General features: G+C 40.3%; 1 protein-coding gene across 13 annotated transcripts in view; it reads right to left on the minus strand.

Annotated features, from left to right (window-relative positions):
• Positions 1–23,587, minus strand: part of SLC4A4 (solute carrier family 4 member 4) — a 257,343-nt gene that overhangs the window by 125,384 nt on the left and 108,372 nt on the right. For 7 of the 13 annotated variants that reach the window (XM_043545163.1, XM_043545166.1, XM_037896688.2 and 4 more), the window contains exons 4-6: positions 21,245–21,380; positions 12,136–12,296; positions 5,295–5,474 (exon numbers count right to left, since the gene is read on the minus strand). In XM_043545163.1, coding sequence (XP_043401098.1) covers positions 5,295–5,474; positions 12,136–12,296; positions 21,245–21,380 — 477 coding nt within the window. Of the gene's footprint in view, positions 1–5,294; positions 5,475–12,135; positions 12,297–21,244; positions 21,838–23,587 lie in introns of those variants that run through there. The other 6 variants (XM_037896687.2, XM_037896684.2, XM_043545168.1 and 3 more) reach the window with 4 other exon arrangements.

Below are 23,587 nucleotides of genomic sequence, written 5' to 3' on the forward strand. Positions count from 1 at the left end.
GGGCTAGCCAATACAGGGCAACAGTCGAACACATTGAGTGAGCTGCTTTTTAAGAGTCATCCCATGGGGACTTGCACATTATAAAGTGAGAGTACAAAAACAACTAATTTATGAGTTAAGAAATTATTAACTTCTGTTCATTCAAGTTTTCCTACTGTGAAATGTATACAGAACTCCCCAGATTCCTTCCCCATAAGCGACACGAACAAAACCAAATACGCCAAAGATATATATAATAATCAACCTCACGGAAGCCTAAATGTGTCAATGCTGGTAATGTCACCAACTCCTTTGTTAGAATACGCGGGGTTTGCAGGATTGAGTCCCTCTTAGTTTTATTACATAACTTGATTTTGCTATCTCAATCTTAATATAAACAAATAGTCTGTTTCTCTGTTTAGTTTCTAATAATTATTTCTATATTCCTTGTTTTTCTTGCTACCTTTGATAGCATACAGGTTAAAGTGTATCAATCCTAAACTTGCTCATGCCCTTGTTCTAAAAGAATAAAAAGTAAGTTTTTTAAAAAGTTAACCCTTTTCCAGATGAAATGAGTTATGGATGTTAATCTTCATACTATTTAATAATTCAAAACAAAATTATTTGTAATTCCAGACATGTGACAATTAAAGGAGAATTACATTGCAGTTGTTTAACAAAATGCTCTTTAAACAACAAAAATTGGCAATAATCCTAAAAGAGGCTTTATCTTCAAGTTTTTTTTTTGTTTTTGTTTTTGTTTTTTTACTGTTCTTCCTCCTTTTAGGATAGTAAGTGACCTAGTGCTAAAGAGAAGGATATACAAAAGAAAGTGAAACTTCTAAGCCTAGTTTTATTTTCCAAACCAAAGGGCAAAAAGCAAAATGGGTAACAGGTAAATTTTATTTTCAAAAATTATTTCCATTTAACAATTTTAATATATATATGGGACACTGTCCCATATATATAAAACTTTCATCCTGACAGTGTCCCATTAAATATAGAACAGAGTTCAATTCTAGAGCTAGCAGCGATTAACAAGAATAGCCCATGACCCTGAAAACACTTACATGTGTGAGTAATTTTATGTATGGCCCATTGAGGACAATGGTGATTGACACATGTGTTTGCAAGATCAGGGCCACAGTATAGTGATGTGTGAAGATAACACAGCAGGGGAGCTGTAGCACAGAAGGAAGATCCTAAATCACTAGGATGCACCACAACTGCTAGTGTAGCCCTCACACTCAAGAACACAAACACTGTAAAAACCGCTGCTCTGTTCTAAGTATTTACTTTAAAGTATGTAGGTGTTGTGAGTAGAGATAACTATTTTAAAATGTAACTTACATGAATGAGCTTTTTAATAACTTCCTAAATTAAAGTGTTTATAGTGGGGGAGAGATGTCAGGAACCTTAGTCAGCTGTAAAGTATTACTACTTCACACAGAGTGGACAACAGGGCCAGCTCTTAATGGAACCTCAGATAAATTCCTGTTGACTATCAAATGAAATATATACAATCAAATCGCTCATCTGTTTTACTGAAGGGGAGAGCTTTTGTGGACTGATGTTTTCTGTTTTTAGTTTATAAAGGTAACATTTCCAAAGAAAGCTATTGGAAATCCAGTGGCAGATAGGAAATCTACATTTTTTAAAAAGAGCATAATCATACAGTTAAAATATTGTTTAGTAAAGAAAATTATTTTGAGGAACAATTTAATAAGATTGGATAACATGTTAAATCATGGGTTCCAAACACACATTTAAAAATCTTTATTGCACATTAAGTGCCAATAAGTTATATAAAATGTTGAGGTTTAACGGACATGTGGTAGGTTATATAATCTAGTTACACCTCATTAAATGTCACTTCATCAATACTTTTTTAATGAACATACACATCATTGTATAAGCACAGTCAAATTAATGGTAACTTTAAATTCAGTTTGGTAACTTAGTTTAAATTGTTTTAAGGGTGGACTGGAGGTTAGAAGTTATCTGTTCTAATATTGGCAGGACACAGAGCAGCTGTTTAAATATCTTATCAGCCTATAAACCTATTACACAGAGACCTGAGAAGTAGGCAAGGCACAATCTCTTCTATGGAGGAACTATCACTACCATTCTCATTAACCTCCTATACACAGTAGTAATAATTGTATCGTTAAATTTATTAATCTTATTTGGGTTATTGCTGATTATGTACTATACATATTGTATTACTTTAAAACCAACCTTTGTACTTTTGAATAATTTAAGCACTATAACCAGATGTACAGAAACTTTTCTTAACTTATGTATTATATAATTTTAACATTAGCTTTAATAAAAATTTTAAAGTGTATGAAAGCTTCAAAACAATGCAAACAAAATGGAACTGTTGAAAGGAACCATCTACCTGGCAGAAATCACTATGGGCTGGTGGCACTTTTATTGTTATCAGGCATGACAAAAAACAGCTGTTGTCTTGTTCTCATTACATTTCTATAGGTTTAAAGGCAAAATTCTGCCTTAAGATGTAAATGTGGGTCACCCACTCAAATCCAAGCAGTGACATACATGCATCCAAAGGCATTTTTGGTTTTACTTTTTTTTACATAAAAGCATTAATAAATAATAATAATGCTTATTATTATACTTAGTTTTTATATAACCCTTTTCATCCTTAGCGCTCAAAGCACTTTACTTAAAGTTTAAGTTATTTAACTTAAAATTTATAACACTTCATTATTTATTACCCCCCTTGTATAGGTAGGGAAACAGAGGCACTGAACAATTAACTGACTTGTCCAAGGTCACCCAGCAGATCAGTGACAGTGCCAGGAACAGGACTAGGTCTCAAGTCCAGTTCAGTGGGTCCACTGGACCACAATGCTTCTTCCAACACTAAAAAGAAATGAATGAAAAAACTAGCCATTATATTGGTGACCCAACTTGAGTAAGGGTTGTTTTTTTAGGCTAAAAATTAATTTACACAAAGATGAGGGTTATGTGCTTATCCCTCACTCACACAATTTCCAAATTATATCAGCGATGTTTTTTAACCAGTTCTGACAAGAAGCTCAGCTCTCTACAATACATAGAGGAAGACACCATGACTGCCCCAGGGGCTTACAAGCTACGAGAGACAGAGAATACTGTTAAGATACATAATACACAACTGATCTGCTGATGATTCAATCTCATAATGTTGCAGGGTTTTTGGGTTGGTTTTTGTTTGGCTGGGTTTTCTGTTAAATGGTTGGAGATTTTGGTGTTTCATCACCGAAGGGCTTAGCTGTAAAAGTGAAGGACTGAATGAAGAGCTGGCACAAAAGAGGAGGGAGACCATTCATGCATATGGGGGAGTGTAAAAATTTAAAAAAAAAAAACAGAAAACGAAGTGTGGGAGAAGAATGCACATTCTCTACAATGTACTTTTCACCCTTTAGTGTCAATGAATCCCCTACCAGTTCTGAAGAGTCTCCAATCCTAACCATGTCATACACAGTAATATCAGATCACCACAAGGGTTTCTAGCACTCCTGACACCACAAACTTAAACCTGTGAAATTCACTGACACTGGAGGCCAGAGTTAAATACTATGGCTGGATTACTTTTATTTGTAACTAATAAAAATATTTGTTTGATTACTATGTGAATTACAGTAGCACTTAGAGGTCCCAAGCTCATAGTAAGAGGTTACACTCTGAACAGTTATGTACATTAAGATAAAGGCAATCAAATCGCAATGGTTATCTATGGGATCATAAAAGAATTAAGTACCCTTAACCAAATGTACATTACACAGTAGGTTAGGCGCATGACAGCAGTTTATACATCTTTCTCTGAAGCATCAGGTATACCATGACATTTCTACTTACAGTATGGGCCTGAAACAAAGCCCACGGAAGTCAGTGCAAGTCCTTCCATTGACTTCAACAGCTTTTCGTCAGGCCCCACATTCTTTGGGATGAACCAACCATCTGATTTAACATGGCAAATCCTATCATTCTTTCCTTTATATTTAAGTTTAGCACAAGTATAATTTTCTGTACAGTGCTGTTGGAACCAAAGCCTCCTTTTTCACTCTACCAAATTCTCATGCAGACATTCTGAAAAAGTTCACATCCAAGACACTCTCTTGATTGATTCTACTCCACCTTAATTTTCTCTGTCTGAATGCAGCTTTATTCAAGGCACTGGTATGCAATAAGTATTTTTTATTATTGAAAGCAAGTATTTCTCTCTCGCTCTCTCTCACAAATACACACAAATAAGCCTCAAAAATAAAGGACAGCATGAAAGAGGAATAGTTATTTAAATAATAAAATATGACGAGAGAGATGCTGGCATGCAAGTGGAGGCAGAATGCAGAAAGCGGAGTGACTTCACTGCCATTAGTACAGTATTATTACCATCACCTCACTTTGACTTCCTGCTATTTTAAAACAGTAACTTGTAACTGTTCTTCATACAACACTTAGATAGTTTGCAAAATTCCAAACCATGCCGAAGCCCTCTCACTGGCTTAACGTGTTATTCTTGCTTTTCTGGATACTATTTTCTAACAGGTCTTCTTTACAAAGTTCAAATCTCAATGCACTTTTAGCTATGGAGTTGCTATTTATGCATAAAGTGCAAGTATAAACTACACACACACACACGTGCCTACAAATACACACACACAAATGCATGTTTAAGGGACACACATGCTCCTATATCTGTTTATATACATACAGACATTTTCATAGGATGATTTTGTTTAGGATGAACAAAGCTTCATGGAAATCAGCTTTCACCACACCGAACAATGGTCATAGTGTACTAAAAACTGAGCTCGCTTTTACTATCTTATTATTAATATTCAGGGGCCTTGCTTTAAAAGTCTATGTACACCTTCTATAAGAAACTTTAATATACATAAAAACATGGTCTATATTTATATAAGATTACACAACTAGCCTTTAGGGTCTCGGGCACTTTTTTCTCCCTGTATGTTCTCATACTGAACACGCTCACTGATCTGTATCACCTCCCCAACATCGCCTGGAAGTGTCACTGCAAGTATTACTCTGTGAGCCCCAGGGATTATTGTATTTTGCTATCAGATGCCTCACACTGTACCCTCTCGTGTTCACCCAGTTAGTCCAGTGAAGATATGGACAGAGCAACATGCCACAGGAGCAGAGCCCATAACTGATGCATCATCAGTAGGGCACACTACACTACTTGTGTGTTAGAAAAAGCATGGTCATGAGATGGCAATGGAGTTAGTTTTTTGTGGGTTTCTTTCAAAGGGAAGGCTATAGCCAACTGGCCTCTGCATTACCATTATCAGGGTTGGTAAACATCCTACTTGCACTGGAGACGGTCTTCCCGATGTCAGCCAGAGAGCGTAGGTTCGATTTCTTGGTCTGGTGCCGGTGCTTCCTGAGCAGCGTGTAGGTGACCTTGTCCTTCATGTCTAGCTTCAACAGGCCCGTCTCGATTTGATTGTCAACAACCATCTCTGTTACAATACGAAATAAGGGAATGGAGGGGGGAGAAAATCACAAAGAGCAAAGTTACTTTAACAGTTATGAGACTGCTACCTTCAGCTAAGTGTCTGGTTTCTTGAGTTCACCCTACTTGTTCAAGGGCTTTCCCTCTTCTAACACTTTTTTTTTTATTTAATAACGTGATTTTTTTATTTTTAAAAGTAGGTTTCCCTTTTAAGAATTTCTTTTGAAACAAAACTTAAGTATGTTTGTCTTCCAAAAGTCACCAGCCCTGTTCCAGGAGGCCCCTAGAAGAAACACTGCTATCATACCAATAGAAGGTTAGATCCCACAACACTCACACGAGTAACTGCATTGACTTCAGAGGTAAGGAATGCTCCCTGTCATCCAGAAAGGGAAAGAATCTGCATTAAGAATGAAAAATGCTCATGGATACGTACAGTCATCAAGATGCTACAGCAAGACCACAGGTGAAATTCTGGCCCCACTGAAGTCAATGGCAAAACGCCTATTGACTTCAATAGGGCAGGTATTTCACTCCATAGGTTTCCAGGTAAATGCAATTTAGCAAGAACTATGGAGTTAAATTCCTGGGAATGACTGAACAATTAAACCATAGTTCACCCCTACATCCACAGTAAATTAACATCAACCACATGAGGTAGAACTCACTCTCAATTCTATGATCCCTAAAGAGATTCTGTTATAAATATGAACTTGGGAAAGTCATCCAAAGGCAAATATTCCAAGATTTATGGGGTCTCACGTCCAAGTGCATTTTCTTTTTCTTGCTCTTTACTAAGACTCTTCCTGCAACCCCCAACCACTGCCTCACTCATAAATTATCTGCAGAAGGGAGGGACCCTTCCAGCATTGGAATGATCACCTCTGCTGACCATCATCAGTATTGTCAGTTCAGGCAAAAATGTATTGTTTTAACACTTGCATGTTTCTGCCTTAACTGAGTCTCCATAAAACTGCTTCCAGCCCCATTCCAACCCTTCCCCCTTCTCATCAACCCTCTCATTCTGTCCCAATATCAGGGAAATCCTTATAAAAACAAAAGAGATAGACACATTTACTGAAAATCTTTATTCCCCATCCAAGTCATATACTAAGTTACCCATTTTATTAATTCAGTCAATGTTTCGGTTCCTGGAGGGAAGGTGTCAGCTCTTACTTTTACTTGTGCTAATTGAAAAAAAAAAAAAAAAAAAAAAGGTGGGAAGTTAGAAGCACAATGGGCAAAAAACTGCCAACTCAATTAGTTCAGGGCATCAGATCTCATATGCCAACCTAGAATTAACACTTTTTCAAATCACTAAGAAAAAGGCCTAAAATTTCTACTCCAATTCACCTGAGTGCATGCGTTTACGTGTGTGCAGACAAAAGACATTTTGCAAAGAGGCGGCTTTGTGCAATTTTTCCATTTAATTTTTACTCTTCGTATTTTATTTTTTTAAACACCTGTTGAGAAACTCAACTTCTCTTTCCCTGTCAATTTTATCTTTTTTTTTTCCACTTGACAAACTACTCTTCCCCACCTTCCATGTTTCTGATACAGTACAAAGAAACAAATCTGAGTTTTACTTTCTTGTTTGTCATCACCATGAACAAAGTCATCAGTGACTGAAAAACTCCAGGAATAGAGTTTGCAGTTAACTAGTTGTCCCTATCTGGCTTCTACAGCAGCAGAGCAAGAAATACAGTTATATCAACCATAGCTATTCATTTTTGATTTAATTCATTAGTGATAAGAGCACAGATTTAAGGGGAAGAAAAGAATATTTAGGGCCACATTTTCAAAGTAGCCTCAACCAGCCCTCTCATTTTGGGCGATTAAAGTTTCGGGTCTCCAATTTTAGTGGCTGTCTTTGGGTATTTTATCTCCAGTTTTTGCATACAAATTTCAGAGTTATTAGTTATGAATCAAAGAGACTGTGCTTGGTGCCGTACGAGATACAGACGTAAAAGCAGCTGTTTAACCCAATTAGCACACAAAACTTGGGGCGCTTCAAAATTGTAGGCCTGATGTTAAAGGCAGCTTTGGTAAATCTGGCTCTTCGAATATACAGGAACATGCCTTACCTGATGATGACTTTACACTAGGATGCATTTTGAGCCTAGCCTACAAAACAATATTTCACTGTTTTTACGTGGAGAACTTTCAAAAAATAATCAATTATGCTATTTTTACTGATTCTGAAACCAAGTTATTATTTACTTTAACTGTGCTTCCACTAGAGATTACTCTAACTAGCTTGTTTTCTGTTCCTCTTTTAATGAAAATTCTCATATACTAGTGAGAATATAGTATTTACAGCAGTCAGCAGTGACAGCATAGGTCATGCAATGCTATAGCTCTTTTCATATAAAAAACATCTTGCCATAGTGCTCAAAAGACATCAGCAGCTCTGTAGAGCAAATCCTCTCACTTCCCTTCAGTCCCCGCCTTTGTAGGCACAGAGCACTCACACCGTGGGCCAAGTCCTATGCTCTTTTACCACCCTATTCTGAAAACTGGCCTGCCAAATCAATTTTTGGTCTCGCCAGCTGTGTCAAAAATCTGAGAAACATTCTCTACGAAGCAGCGATTGTGATGTAGTCTTTTCCTAACAGATGTGAACTTGAAAGTTTTGTTTCCGATGCGACACACAGCCTGTAGAATTCCCTTCACACGTACGCAGAGAAGGCTGCTAATTCATAGCCGACTAGGTACCTAGTGCATGTGAACACAGTCCTGTTCAAAACGGAACTACATCACCGTGAACTAGAAACCTTTTAGTGCACGGCAGCGGGGTCTATATGGGGCAGAGGGCAACATGTTAAAGCACACGACATTTCACAACCCTGTAGTCCAGATTGCAGCACCACATAGACAAGCCCTTAGATATTTTTAGCATTCCAATCACCGGAGTATCTAAATGTGAAATACAATACAAGGATAAGCATAACAATCAGTGTGGAGGAGTCTGCTCATCCCTACCTATGCTCTGGTGCTACAACTTTATTTTCCTTCCTTCTCTTCTTCCCCTTCTTTTCCAATCCTCCTTCTACCTCCTGCTTTCCTGTTGTGGCTCATAGGGTTGCTAAGGTTGGTTTTGCACTGGGGTGTCCTCTGCAAAAGGATGCGCTATCTCATTTTAACCTCTTCCAGTAAGGTGCTCCACCACCTAAGACCCAGCATCACAAAAGCTCTGCCTCTAGCTCTCAAAAGGCCACTGCAGCATTTCTAATAGAGCTGGTTGACATGCTTCAAATATTGGCATCAATAGAAAGGAGGTGAGGGAAGGCTCATTTCCCCTTCTCCCCTCCACCCCCCTCCCCCAATTTTTCAACCAATTATAGAGCTGGGCACTTTTTTGACCTTTGAAATAAAATAAAAATAAAAGCACAAGAAAACATTCACGACACTTCTTCCTCTTACTTTCAACCAGCACTCCTTTCTAGTTTCCATGTCCTTCATGAACAAAGCTGTCCTGGAGGATCACGGTTGATGAGGTGGTTGCCAGTGTAGCCTTAGCCTGGTCCACAACTATTGAGGGCCATGCAGATTAAGATCAAGACCTTAAATTGGACCCAAAAGGTAAAACAGGACCCATGAAGAGCACAAAGCATTAGTCAGGTGCACTCTTGGTTACTATTCTTGTTTCAGAATCAGATTGCCACAGGCTGTATCAATTTTTTTCCTAACATCAAAGATGACAGTTGTGTGTATAAACAAGTGCAATTTATTTCATTTTTTAATGGTTTATTATTTGCAAGCTGTGGCTGGACAAATAATTGTATATCATCAATGGCTCTTGTACACTGTTCTGTAGGTGTATGCAAGTTATTTATAAATATAAATTCTTATTTGAGGAGCATAAATAGTTTGCTCAGTGTTATCCACAACACAGAGGAAGACCGGTCCTGCCCTAAAAAGCTTACAATCTATGATCGTGATCCTGCAGAAATGTACACATACTTGATCTTATGCAGTAAGTAATCACAGTGAAAATGGAGAAAATAAGTTTTGAGTTGTTCTAATGATAACAGGGCAAATACATGACTTCAATGGGTCTTTGCATGATTGGAGTCTACGATAACACTTGACATTTGAAATTCCTCCCACCCAGCACCTAGTGTCAATCAAAATACAGTTGACACTTTCTTGCATTAATTAATTAAAATTAAATTAAATTGCTAAGAGGGTCTATATGGCTTATGGAAGTGGTATTGCCATACAGAGCCTGAATCCAATCAGGACAGTAGCAAGTAAAAGCTGACACCCACGGATGATTATTTGGTGGCCTACAGTCTGGTGATCAGTCTAGTTGCAAGGTGAACTTAAAATAAGGGGTGCTTCTTAGTTTAAAGGGTATTCCTTATTTGATGTCTAATGTCCCAAGTCAAGTCGATATAGTACTTGCTTTGGCTCTGTTTTCAGCAATAATCATACAAACCTACCTATACCCATTATTCTTGCCATTTTTCAGATGAGCCTTATCTACACAGAGGAAAGCCTGGAATAGCTAATGCAGAAGTGGATTAACCTTAAACCGCAAAAGGGCACCCCTTGTGCCGAATAAGAGAGTCCACAGAAGGAGTTAGTGCAGAATTCCTATTGCTCTTTAAGTTCATACCCTAGCTATTTTGGACTAACTTCCACTTGTAGACAAGCCCAGTTTCTTGGGGGTGGAGGAGTGCATGCTCAAAGTTTTGGGGAGAAATCTTCTTTAAAGTTGTTTCAAGTTACAGGAGGCAGTTTGGGTTTGAAGACGACTCAGGGAAATGCTTTTAACTGGGATTCCTGTAAGAACAAAGGTGTGGAAACAAAAATGGATTTCTGGGTGATAAGGGATTGGGCTAAGGAATTTCCCTCAGTCAAGAAGAGGTAATAAGTGCATGCTTTTAACTAAGAGTAAATCCAGAGTACAAGGAAGTTAAAAATTCATATTAAAGCAACCTGGCAAAGAATTTAGCCCTGGCTTAGAGCTGAGGCAGAAGAGGATGCTGGGGAAATTTACTGATGTTGCCAGTTACATCTTTTTAGATAAAATCATGCTGCCATTTATTTTTTGTTTATAGGAAGGAGCTGGGGAACGTGCTTTTTAGACAGACTTAGGTCACTGGTTTGAGTCACAAACATATCACTCAAGGGTATTTCTTCCTCCCCAACAATGAGAAAAAGGAATCTTAAAGAATCCACAGAGCAGAGGAGAGCTCAGAAGTCCTCAAGCAAGTATCACCACTATCAGCAAATAGGTAAAACGGAACCACTAAAACTATGCTCAGTTCTGCTGTTACAAAGTGAGATCCAATCTATGAATTCTTTAATGCCACATAAAGCAAAAAGTCCCTGGTGAGGGTTTAACTAACAGGGACTGTCACTGCTATGCTCCTGTAGTTGGTATTATGCTTGACGTGCTTGAATATCACCTTAGATGTGGAAAGCAAGTGACGTGCTTGAATATCACCTTAGATGTGGAAACTGTATTTCTCTGTTATTCTGTTACACCATGAATTAATAATAAACCAAAAGAGGAATACCAATTCAGAGGGTAATTTATTATAAAAGGAATTCAGTTTCTCTCATTAAATGACTCTATAATTTTTCCCTTAAATAAGTAGACGGTAAATATTCTCAAAGATTAAATTGCAGTGTTGCCCGCTAATGATATTTGCTGTTTTAATTCGAGCCTCAGATCTTGGAGCCATGTCATTAAGTAAGAGATTTAAAAAAAAAAAAAAAAAAAAAAAAAATCTACTTCTCATGATTACAGAGAAAGTCTTGGAAATGTGAACCCTACAAAAAAGTGAAAGAAAATAAAAATAACCTAAGATTTATTATTTTTTAATATCTCTTTTTAAAAATCAATTCCATGATATTTTGAGGACAAACTCATGTTTTTTGAATGCTTAGCTCTGGAACAACTCTACCCTGAATTCGCTATAGTCGTTTTAGAAGCAAGTAGAGTAAGTCCCTCAAAGAGGAACTGTGGAATGTAGCGCTCAGCATTAGCCTAATTCCGTAGTCAATGGGACTATTACCAGTGAATTCACTGGAAGCAGAGGTAAGCCAACACTAAGTGCTTTTGCAAAGCCCAAAACATAAGGTCTGACAGCAGTGGAACGTGCATCCCCCTTCATGCACAGAACAGTGACAACACAGGTAGCAGTGACCCCACGTTGCTCTAATGTGCCTGAACCCTGACTGGGAGCAATTACCTCTAGGAGCAAGAGAATAAGTCACTCTCCATTCTCATCCACTGCTTCGCTTCTCAGGTGAGATGGCCAACCGACGTGCTAGTTCATGGCAAATGTAACGGTGGTTCCTATGACATGGACGGCTATTCACTCAGAGCTGGACTGAAGGCACCAACAGTTTTGCATAGGCAACTGAAGAGCCATCAGATGGCCATAGCTTTCAGTCACAACCAAACCAAGCAGGGCGGTATGCTACAGGTGAAAGACTTTGTATCTTTCAGGCCACCCAGCCGCAGCTACTCCTGTCATTCCGGAAAGCCTGGGACATGGTTGGCTTTTGGATGTTGACAAAACAACCACAAGCTCATTCCTTCACTTTCACTGACAGCCATTATTCAGGCTCTGAGGAAGAGAGCATTTGGGGGGGGGGGGGGGGGGGGTGAGGGAGGATTATTGAAAGAGCCTCCATGGAAGCTTACTTACCCACTACCTGAGGGAGAGAAGTGGCCTCCAAATCCAGCAGGATGGATCCTTTCTCTATACACGTCCTCAGTTCAAACAAGCTGTGCAGGGACAACGTAGCGACGTGAGGCTTGCTCCATCTCTCTCCGCCCTGTTCCACTTTCTCTTCAAACTTTATCCACCTATGGAAGGGCAGAGCGGCAAGAATACGTTAAAAATGCTACCTCTGGCGTTTCTGAAAGAGGCACAACAGAATGTCACCGGGTGTTGCCAGGTTTAAACGTACATGAGGTCATGAACACATCACTTTAAATTAAGACAAAGGAAATAAAACGCAACAACTATACCAATGCCACCCAGTATTTGAACAGGCCAAACGTTTCCAAGTTAGCCACCTAATCCACAGTGGGCCACCTAGATTAAAGTGGCTTGATCTTCAGAGGTGCTGAGTGTCCAGAGCCCCCAAAGGACAATGGATTATCAACACCTCTGGAAATAAGGTCACATTCATTTAGATGCCTAAAACACCTAAATTTGAACATTTTGGCCATGGTTTTTAAAGGTACCAGGTACGCTGAGACAAGCAGAAAAGTAAAATGACTGAAATATATCATGAGAGAGAAATTACTAATGGATCTTAGTTCACGGATTTTTATTATTCTTACGCCTGGTCACACTTTGAACATAAGAGGGGAAGAGCCAATAAATAAATAATAATAAATAGCACCCAGCTCTTATATCGTGCTTTTCATCCATAGGCATCAAAACACTTGACAAAAGAGGAAACTGAGGCACAAAGAGATGAGGCACAACCATGTACAGTCAATTTTCAAATTATAAATAAAGACGACAGCCCTTTGTCAGAAAACTCACTAACTCGCCTGAAACGTCCAAAATCAAAATTGGGCAGGATGGGGTGGGGAGGAATCAGTTTGCATGAAGCCCTTCTTAATTGAAAAAAAAAAAAAAAAGTTATTAGCTTTCTACATTCTGTATCTAGTTGTTTAATGATTCAATGGCATTTTCCTGGGGGGGGAAAACCTGCAAGCTCATCTCGCTAGTAGAAGATTAGAGCAAAGGTTAAATACCATTGCATGTAAAACATTATTTACACACCTAAAACCATGTCATCAGGTTAAAGCATTAAAGCATCAGGCCTAAACCTTCAAAAGCAAAGAAACAGAAATATCTTCAATTCTCACTATTGTGCCTAAGTATAGCAGATCATACAGAAGGAGTGTGACCTGCAGGCCAATACTTAGCGCAACCAACAGCCAGGTGGGTTCTTTCCTTCTCATACAACACAGGTAACAAAGTTTTGCAAGTCAAATTCTGCCCTCAGCAACCCCTGCCTAACCCCTCAATTGGTTTGCACAGGTGTGACTGATTGGAACTTAGTAAACAATTCCAAGGAGGTATAAGGAGGAAAAAATTCAGCTTTCTTCCTTAAACATGTTAACACTACAGTGCTAGCAAAAGAAAGTGAAACCCATAAAAACTAACTTCTTTCTCTACAGAAAGCAGATGTAACTGGTGTACACAGGGAACCATGAGTAAGGACGACATTTTTACATAATCGATTTTCAGAGTAGAAACATGCTTAATTTAAGCTATTCCTGGACATTATTTTAACAGATTTTGAAAATAAACATTTTGAGACTTTTAAAAAGCTTCTTTTTACCCAAACAAAATGTTGTGACTTTGGTCTGAAAATACTGAAGGAGGACTGTTAGGTCTACAGAGGCTGGGATTTTTTGATTTACTGAATTTTATCCTGCATGAACATAAATCCTGCAAATTAAAAAGACCTTGACATTTTTGTTGAAGGTGTATAATTCACAAAAAAGCACTTTCCCATGTTTGATTTGGATTTGGTTTTTATTTGGTTTTCTCCATATAATCTGCAATATTTAGCTTTGATAAAGTAAGCTTTAACTTATTTTTATAAGTGTTTGAACTGTTAACTGCTATATTTAATGCACTCCTAAAGCTCTACTGAATAGATCTTCCTGCAAATTCTGTTTCACAAACCAAACATTCTCCTAGGTGGAGACTTCCTGCAGTTCAAGCCAAGTCACATAGAAATCAATGGGAGCTTGTGCCTAGGTGCTTTTGAAAATCCCACTAAAAGCCTATCAGCATCTTTAGGCATCTAAATACCTATAAAAACCTGGTTCCCAATCACTTCATTCTTAAACTCCCTTTGAATTCTTCAGTGTCTACCACCTAATCTGGAAATGTATTTAGTTTAGCAATCTGTTCCAATTCCTCTTCTTTTGACACTTCAATCTCTGACAATGCCTTTTCTTTGATACCTGAAAACAGAGTAGGTTCAAGATAGGTATCACACACAACATCCTGAGTGGTGAAGACTGATGCAAAGAAATCATTTAGCTTCTCTGCATATCTTTATTATTCCCTTTACTGCCTGGTAGTCCAGCACACCTTCCAAATCTCTCAGGCTTCTGATACATTTAAAGAATTTCTTGTTAGTTATATTTTTGGTTATTTACCCTTCACATTCCCTCATACCGTAGAGCTCTTAATTTCCACCTATTAACCTGGCTTTGTTTGCTGATGGTATGAAAGGATGAACAGAGATTAGCAGAAAAATTGAAACTTGAATTAGCTGAGATTTTTGTCATATTTAGCTCTGATTCAGGGGTCACTAAAAATAACCCTTAAATTGGAGGTTAGTGTTCAATAGCCGAGAGGGACAGGTAAGTTGCCTGGGTCAATTCAGTGCTTAGTCAGTGCTCATTACTTGTAGTTACTATTAGCATAGCTAAAAGTCACCAAGTTAAAGCCCCATCAGAGTAAAAATACTACAATTGAATGAGATTCAGTCCTAGTATAATTTTTGTAATTTAATCATTTAAATAATTCAGCCATCTCAGAATTGCTAATAATATAATCATTCAGTTGCATTCCCATAAGTAATGTCCTAGGTAGGACCCACTCTTCTTGGAATATCCCTGAAGAGTTTATTAGGGGTTATAAAGTGAGCCCTTTGCATGCTGGAGCAGAACGCTGGTAGTTCAGTTAGTACTGAGCAGATACCCAGGTAGCACAAATATGTTCAGTACAGCTGATATTTATGTACCTTGATATCAAGTCTCAAAAGATGAGATTAAAAGAAGCTCTCACAGTTTGGGACACAAAACCCTCTTTTATTAAAAATAACCAAGGACCCAATCCTCCAAGCCCTAGGCTAGAATTGATTTTAGGTGCCAGAATCACTTTTGATAAAATAACGTTGGAGGTCAAATGCAGAAAGTTGCATTTGCAGTTGGTTGAACAAAGAGAACGTTCTCGGACAAGGGAAAAAACTTTCAAGGGGATCAAAGGGGAGGAGATGTGCCTAAGTGCTACAGTACGCCCTCGCTATAATGAATCGCAGGGGATACAAACCAGATATTCAGTATAGCCGGGGTTTGTTATAGCGCGGGGCGGCGGGGAGAGAAACAGATCCTCCAGTCCCAGGGCCAGGGGAGCACTCTGCCCAGCAGTGGCCCTGGGGCTAGAGGATCTGTCACCTCTCCACCTCACAGCCTTGGGACTGGAGGAGATCTCAGCCCCCCACACGGTGGGCGGGGCTAGAGGTGGGATCCAGGGACCCCATTTGCTAAGGTTCAAGGTTCATTTGCAAAGGGTGTTCCAGTAAGGGTCTACCATACATGTACCCGTTAATATTTACTGTGGTGTGAATTCAGCATTGTGGAGTTTCCTGGTATTCAAAGAGAGAACGTCTATAAAAGTAGCATAACAACAAATCAATTCAGGGCAAGAGGTTGCTGGCTTGATTATTTGAAATTTTTTTCATCACCTCAATCCAGTTCTACTCCTGACCTCTACACACCTGGCTTCACTGCACTGCACTCCCATCCAACACCCAGTTTGGATCACTTTGACTAATTCAGAGCAAAAAAAAAACCAGTTAGTCTTTTTTAAAACCTCAGTTATGCTTCCCGGGCCCTCAACACTGTCCCAGATTTAGAAAATGCAGCATCTGAAGACTCCCCGAAGTGTGCAGTGACACTGCATGCTTCAGATTTCAGAATGACACTGCTGGTCCCAGTGCAAACAGCCAGCTGCTCGTACATTAGAAAAATCTGATGTGGCTGCATTTAAATGCTCCCCAAACCGTTTCCTTACACTCTAATCATGGTTTGAGAACCTACTAGGGGGCAGTTCAATACCCACCATGGTGTAACATTGCTAACAACTGCACTGGTCAGTAGGCCAAGAAAGGGATGAAATTATTTCTAGTGTCTCCACAAAAAGTGGGTGAAGGAGCCTCTTTTTCTTCAAGGACCCTTGTTGTATACAATTCTTAGACAGTCCATCACACGGCTACGAATACGGTTGCCAATTTCCTAATCTCACAAAACCTAACATCCTTGCCCCGCCCCTTCTCAGAGGCCCCACCCATGTCCCGTCCCTTCTCAAAGGCCCTGGACCCCCACTCGCTCCATTTCAGCCCCCTCCCCCCCCCCATCGCTCACTCTTCCCCACCCTCACTCACTTTCACCGGGCTGGGGTGCAGGGGGGGATGGGTGGTGGGGGTGAGGGCTCAGGCAGGGGGTGGGGCCAGGGATGAGGGATTTGGGGTGCAAGGAGGGGTGAGGGCGCCACCTGGGGTTGGGGCTGGGGGGTTTGGGGTTCCGGAGGGGGCTCAGGCTGGGGGCTCCGGCTGGGTGCGGGGTACAGGAGGAGGCTCAGGGCTGGGCCAGGAGGTTGGGATGCGCAGGGGAGGGGGTGGTCCCAGCAGCGGTTACTGTGGCTCGGAGGAAGCAGCCGCCAGGTCCCTGTGGCCTCTAGGCGCACGGGTGGCCGGGTGGCCAGGCGGCTCTGCGCGGTGAGCGCTGCCTTTGCGCCTGCAGGCACCATCCCCCGCAGCTCCCACTGGTCATGGTTCCCAGCCAATCGGAGCTGCAGAGCCAGTACTCAGGGCGAGGGCAGCACACCGAGCTTCCCTGGCCCCAGGTCCCCTCCTGGACTTTTAATAGCCCGGTCGGTGGTGCCGACTGGAGCCGCCATTCTCCCTTTTCGACCAGGCGTTCTAGTCAAAAACCAGATGCCTGCAATCCTAGCTTGGAACATACTGAATGGAGGTAACACGCTGTTTGACATTGCTCACTAGAAGAACAAGGAACAAAATGAATTCCAAAGACCACAAAATTGTTTCATGTCTTTTTGGTGCAATCACAGGATCAGACTTTTGGTATGACAGCCTCATGACTGGCACACTGGACTAGCTCCTGAGCATACTGCAGTGGATCCAAAAATTCAAGTAGCCGCCACAGGCCATTGCTCAGGTTTCAGGCCTTTTCATTTTGCTGCCAATTTACAATGTGTCCTTTAACTATTGCTGAACTGCAAAGAAGTTTGCCTGGAAGCACAATGGCTTTGACATCCATACCAACTGAGTTAATTGCAGTTTGTATCAACACAATGAACAAAAACTGCTAATGACCCAACCTTCAACTGTTACCTTTCAACAGCCATGACTTTTGCTGTTACTGCACGGCTCTGATGAATTCACTTGGTCCCATGTGAACCTTGGCTACACGAGGAACATTCCTCAGAAAGCTTCTACTGTTACCAATGGCTGAACTCCACCAGTCTGAACAATGTTGGGAGCCCACAGGTGTAGGGGCTCCCTCTACCCATATCATTTTAAGTCCTGGATTGGCTAGCCATACTTTGAGCAGGGTTAGACGACACTCAGAATGGTGCTGCCCATCTATTTTAGTGCTCCTAATATAGGTAACATCAATGAACCTGACGGCAACATTTGCTAAAGCAGCCAGGGACACCATATACATTTTATTCATATCTTTTCACTCGCGGCTAGAAATTTTTTATGACCTCTACCAATTATTTTTATATAGGTACGGCCTTGGGGAGACAGCAGCTCGATTTGCTATAACTCTTGAATGCAAATGTTATGTTCTGATGGGGACACGGTTTCAATTCAATCCTCAAACCTCCTTTGGGGATTAATACCATACAGTAACTCCTCACTTAACGTTGTAGTTATGTTCCTGAAAAATGCGACTTTAAGCGAAATGATGTTAAGCGAATCCAATTTCCCCATAAGAATTAATGTAAATAGGGGGGTTAGGTTCCAGGGAAATTTTTTTCCACCTGACAAAAAACTTATACACACACACACACACAGTATAAGTTTTAAACAAACAATTTAATACTGTACACAGCCATGATGATTGTGAAGCTTGGTTGAGGTGGTGGAGTCAGAGGGTGGGATATTTCCCAGGGGATGCCTTACTGCTAAATGATGAACTAACACTCGGCTGAGCCCTCAAGGGTTAACACATTGTTAATGGAGCCTCTCACTCTACAAGACAGCGCAAATGGAGGGAGGGGAGACAGCATGACAGAGACAGACACACACACACACACCCCCATGGGGGGGAGGGGGGGGGAGATGCGCATTGCCCCTTTAAGTACGCTGACCCCATTCTATGTACATTGCCTTTAAAAAGATCAGGAAGTTGAGACAGCAGTTGCGGCCAGCAAGCTCTCTCTGTCCTGAGCCCTGTCCTGTCTCCACCCTTGTCTATATGGTGAAGGGGTAAGCAGGGGGCAGGAGTAGGGGGGAGGGGGACACCCTGACATTAGCTCCCCTCTTCCCCAGTCCCCCTGCACAGCAAGCAGGAGGCTCCTGGGAGCAGCTCTAAGGCAGAGGGCAGGAGCAGCACAGGGCAGTGGGGGGAGGGACAGCTGAACTGTGGGCAATTGATAGCTTGCTGGGCGGCTGCCGCACAGGGAACTTAGAGGAGCTGATGGGGGGCTGCTGGTCCATCCTGGTTCCAAGCCCCCCCCAGCTCACTCCAACGGGCTACTCTTTCTGCAAGCCATGGACAAAGCAGGCGGCTGCCAAACGACGTTAGAAGGGAGCATTGCGCAACTTTAAATGAGCATGTTCCCTAATTGATCAGCAACGTAACAACGAAACAACGTTAACTGGGAAGACTTTAAGTGAGGAGTGCCTGTACAGTGAACAGTAGTGAGATTTGGATTGGGCAGCTCCTCTACAGGCTGGAGCACAGAGTTGGGTGGTCCTATCTAGTAGGTCTTGCAGAAGCAGTCACTCTTCAGCTTAGGGTAGATTTTGCTTTGCAAGTTGTCAGAGAAACATTTAAAAACTTCACATATCATAGATGTCAGCAGCAAAATAAAAACCCTTTCTGAATAAGAGACTGTCAAGCTTGGAATTTTTGCAGTGGCTCTAACGTCACGCAGTTTAGGCATGTAAGCTACATACAGTGTCACCATTAAAGGGGCTCATATACACAGTCCTATCTAGCAGTTCCAGCAAAGCAGCATGGCACTGCATAAAGCATACAGCATTTAAAGGAAAACTATTCCTCTTCATTATACTGTGACGTGATAAAGCAAACTGAAGAGCCCATCCTCCAAAGTTATACCTACCTGAAGGCTGCTTTGAAATTACGTGACAGCTGTGGGCAAGTGTCCCTCAAGTTACTTTAGTGATCCCTCATGAAAAACCTAGCTGAGACTCATTTCCTTTGGCTCTGAAAGGGGGTCCTTACAATTAAATACTGTCTTTTACCCTCTAAGCCAAATCAAATTCACATCAACAGCTCCTCATCAGGCATACGCTGCCTCCCTCTTTATAATCACAATTAAAGAGCAACCTAAAAGATGTGCAATATTTGTGGAGTTAAGAGAAACCTCCTGGCCTATTTTCACACTGAAGGAAGAAGGCACATTCTGTCCACGTAAGGAAATATAAGTTTAGATACAAGACATGAAAATGGATAAATTGTTAATTTTTATCATTAGATCTTCTAAAAAGGGGAAAGTGGTATAGTCAGTGGAAGGAATAATCAGCTTTAGAAAGCAGAGAGGTGATGCACACAACAAAATGCAAATACTGAACTAATAATAAGGAAAAGAGTAATACAGGGAGAAAAGAAAGACCAATAAGCAAGAATTTAAAGAGTAAAGGTGAAGAGTCTTTAAATAGGCTCTACAAGAGACTGAAAAGTAAAATGAAGATAAGGGGACAAGGTAGAGTGGCTCATTAAAAATCAAAGGTAAAGGACGATTAAGGTAACCAAATAAGAGGGACTAACCAAAACATGGTCAGAGACCTTTAAGATTGGAAGGTGGAGAGAGAGCTTTGCAGAGCTACAATAAAGGAAAACAAAAAGCTAATATTCAAAAGGTGCAGGAGGAGAGGAAAAAGCCCTGGAAAATATTTACTCTGAATTCCTCTCTCTAGTGGAATACCCAAATCTAATACTTCATACAGCTTCCCATAGAGCACAAAAGAGATGAAATTTCAAGACCAAAGTTATTGTCACTGTACAGAAAAATGTCAGCCTAGCAAGCCTGAGATGCTAAATAGAAGCAATTATAAACAGCTAATACTGGTCTCTAAATTAGTTGCAGATATCATGATTTTCTATCATCATTCCAATCTAATTTATCTGTATGCATTGTTCACAAAATGGTCTAAAATCAATTTGCCTGGACTATCAGACAAAGCATGCAGCTCTGAATTAACTCCAGAGTACAAAACAGAGAATAAAATCAGAAAAATCAAATGGTCCATCTATTCTAGCAAATACCCCGAGGGAATAACTGGCTTTTAAAAAAAAATTAAAAAAAAATACTTGGGTGTTTTTTACTCATTTAAAATTAAGGTCATTAGCAGCTACTGAGGACAAAGACCAAGACTGAAGTTTTTGAACTTGTATCTGAAATTGGGCTCCTAGATTCATGTTTAGGCACCAAAACAGAAGTAGCTTTAATGGGGCTTTAAAAGCTTAACTTCCGCCACCCAATTTTGGCCAGCATGAGTTACCTGTTTGCAAAGCACTAAGTACACTTTTGGCTCTAGATAAAGTATAAATTCAAACAAATCGGGTAGTCTAGATCTTCTGTTTTTAGGGAAGATTTAGATAAAGGCTGAAATGAATCGCTAAGGTCTCCCTTATGGAAGAGCCTCATTGAATTTGAGAGGAGGACAACTTCTGAACCATCCCCTAAACAGGGATGTTATTCTCTACAACTCTCCCATAAAGGTTTCCAAGCAGTTGCACCTCCCTCTCAGAGTAAAGGGAAAATGTCTCACCTTGCCGTCTCCTTCCATTCCATCTCTTGTCCATCAACAGCCAGAAGCTCATCCAGTTCGGTGAAGAGCTGAGGGGGTGCAGGGCTGTCATCTTCTTCACCCAAAATGAAGCGGATTCGCTCAGCAGCGGGGGAGACTGCAGAGGTGAAAATACTGCGGTTAACAGCCTGAATGATGATCAGGGATGTTCGGCTCCTCTCCTTCCCCTTCTCCCCAAAGCCATTTAGCTTTTTCTCTGTGTTGCCTTTTTCTCTTGACATTTTAATTCTCTCTCTGTGTATCTCTCTCTCTCTGTCTATAGTTCCCTCTCTTCCCTCTCCTCCCACTTACTTCTTAAAACTTCAAGCTGGGAGTAAAGTTCAGGAAGACTTGCCTCTTCCTACAGTCCCTAACTGTGTTACAACAATCCACAGCCCCTTGTAAAAAGAGAACTACCAAGCTCAAAACCAATACGTTCTATGGTGCGTGCCCAGGACCTTTAGTACTCTGATCAGCTGAGGTCCTCCAGCCCTTTTTTTTTTTTATATGGCATAAAACCAGTTTAAGCCAAACTGTTTTGGGGTTATACAGCAAAGGAAAAGCAGCAGCATCCCACTGCCAGCTTTCCCCTCCCTTTGGATGAAGCTGGCTTTTTAATTGGTTTGCAAGCCAATCTGTAACCCTCCAAGACTGATTACTAGTGCAAGGAATATTTAACAAAAAAGTTTGCCTCGTCTTTCCATGAAGACCGTGCCTGAACATATTTAGTCAGGCATCAACACACTGGAAAAAAACAACCCCCAGGTAAAATATTGTCCAATCAAGGAAAAGAAAACACATTTTGCCATATGGCCCCGTGCTGAAGCAGATAATTGAAAGTTCTGTGGGGCTCCTTTTGACCTGTTAGTTAAGGAAAAATTAACTTAAATTCTCGCCAGTTCAAGGGGGAAAAGAGAGTGGCTATCTTATCCTCATAATAAAGGACTTAAAGCTTCACCCTAGGTATTTTACAGGTCTAACTATACCCTCAACAACAAAACCCCATGCTTCAATGGTCTTTAAATGTAACCTGCAGTAGACTTTTAAAACAGTGGTTTGTGCTCGTTTGCTTCTTTCTTGTGTATAAAGAAGGGCTAAAGGATGGTTGTTGGGTTTGGTTCTGATTTTTAAAGGGGAGAAAGGGCTTCCCCCCCCTTTTTTTTTTTTAAACCTCAATCACCACAAATGTCAAGTCTGGTCCTTCCCTACGCTTTTACTAGGGGATTGCTTGAGACTGAAGAAATTTTTGTAAGTTCTCACGCTTTAAAATGACAAAGTGGAGTGTTGAAACTTAAAGAAAGATATCCTTTCAACTGAGTGTTTATTGGGCCTTGGAGTTAAATAGAAGATTACAAAGTAGGAGCTCTAATCGGTCTCACTAAAAATTCCTCCCCTCTCCCATATAAGAACAATTAAAAAAATATGGGAGGCCATGGTTATGGAAAAATTAACACCCCAGTTACATACAAAATAAAGAGAGGACATATAGATAACCAAGTATCTAAGTACTTTTTATTCTATACTCAAAGTACATTCACCTGGAAAAATACCAACACAAGTGTCCAATTAACATTTGATAGACACCCCCTGGTCTGTTAACTATATGTATATTTGGATTTCACTCAACTTAATAACATCACTAGAAACAACCTATTATAGGTTTTCTAATGATGCTCCCTCTGTAATATGGTAACATCCTGTTAAAAAGAAAGACCTGATGACTATTTTCCTGTATAAAGTCTCTTTAAATAAAAGCTACTGTTGTAATGATGGTTTTATTTCTGATATTTACATGGCAAGGATTTGTAAACTTGTTAAAATGTCCGAAATAATCAAACAGAAAAACAAACACAAAATCCTTCCCTGTCAATAGCTCAGCTTTCCTTCTCTTGCAACAGAAATATTTAACCAGTTCTCCAGCCACCATAAGAGTTTCCCAAGGTAGAGAAGATCTGAACTTCTAATGTAAAGAAACAAGCAAGAACAATTCCCCCTGCCCTAAAAAGAGACTTTTCATGGTTTCTATACATTTTGAAGCAAAAATGGGCCTAAATGCGCTTATTTTTTATTTGTAGCTACACCTTTAACTAAGGTGGCCATGTTTTTAAAATAAAACCCCCCAGATATTTCCCTTGTGCCATTATTTACACTATACAAAAAATAAAAGTCAACTTTTGTTTTTAAATGAGCACTGTCAACACTACTGCCAACTCCCAGTAGTACTGCAACCTAGGAATATTGCTCAGAATGGAGAATTTTTTCCAATAACTTAATACCTGATTCTCATTCACAGTAAGACCACTTTACAGCCCTTTGGTAACAGAA

The sequence above is a fragment of the Chelonia mydas genome, chromosome 4, assembly GCF_015237465.2.
Source record: "Chelonia mydas isolate rCheMyd1 chromosome 4, rCheMyd1.pri.v2, whole genome shotgun sequence".
NCBI lineage: Eukaryota > Metazoa > Chordata > Testudines > Cheloniidae > Chelonia > Chelonia mydas.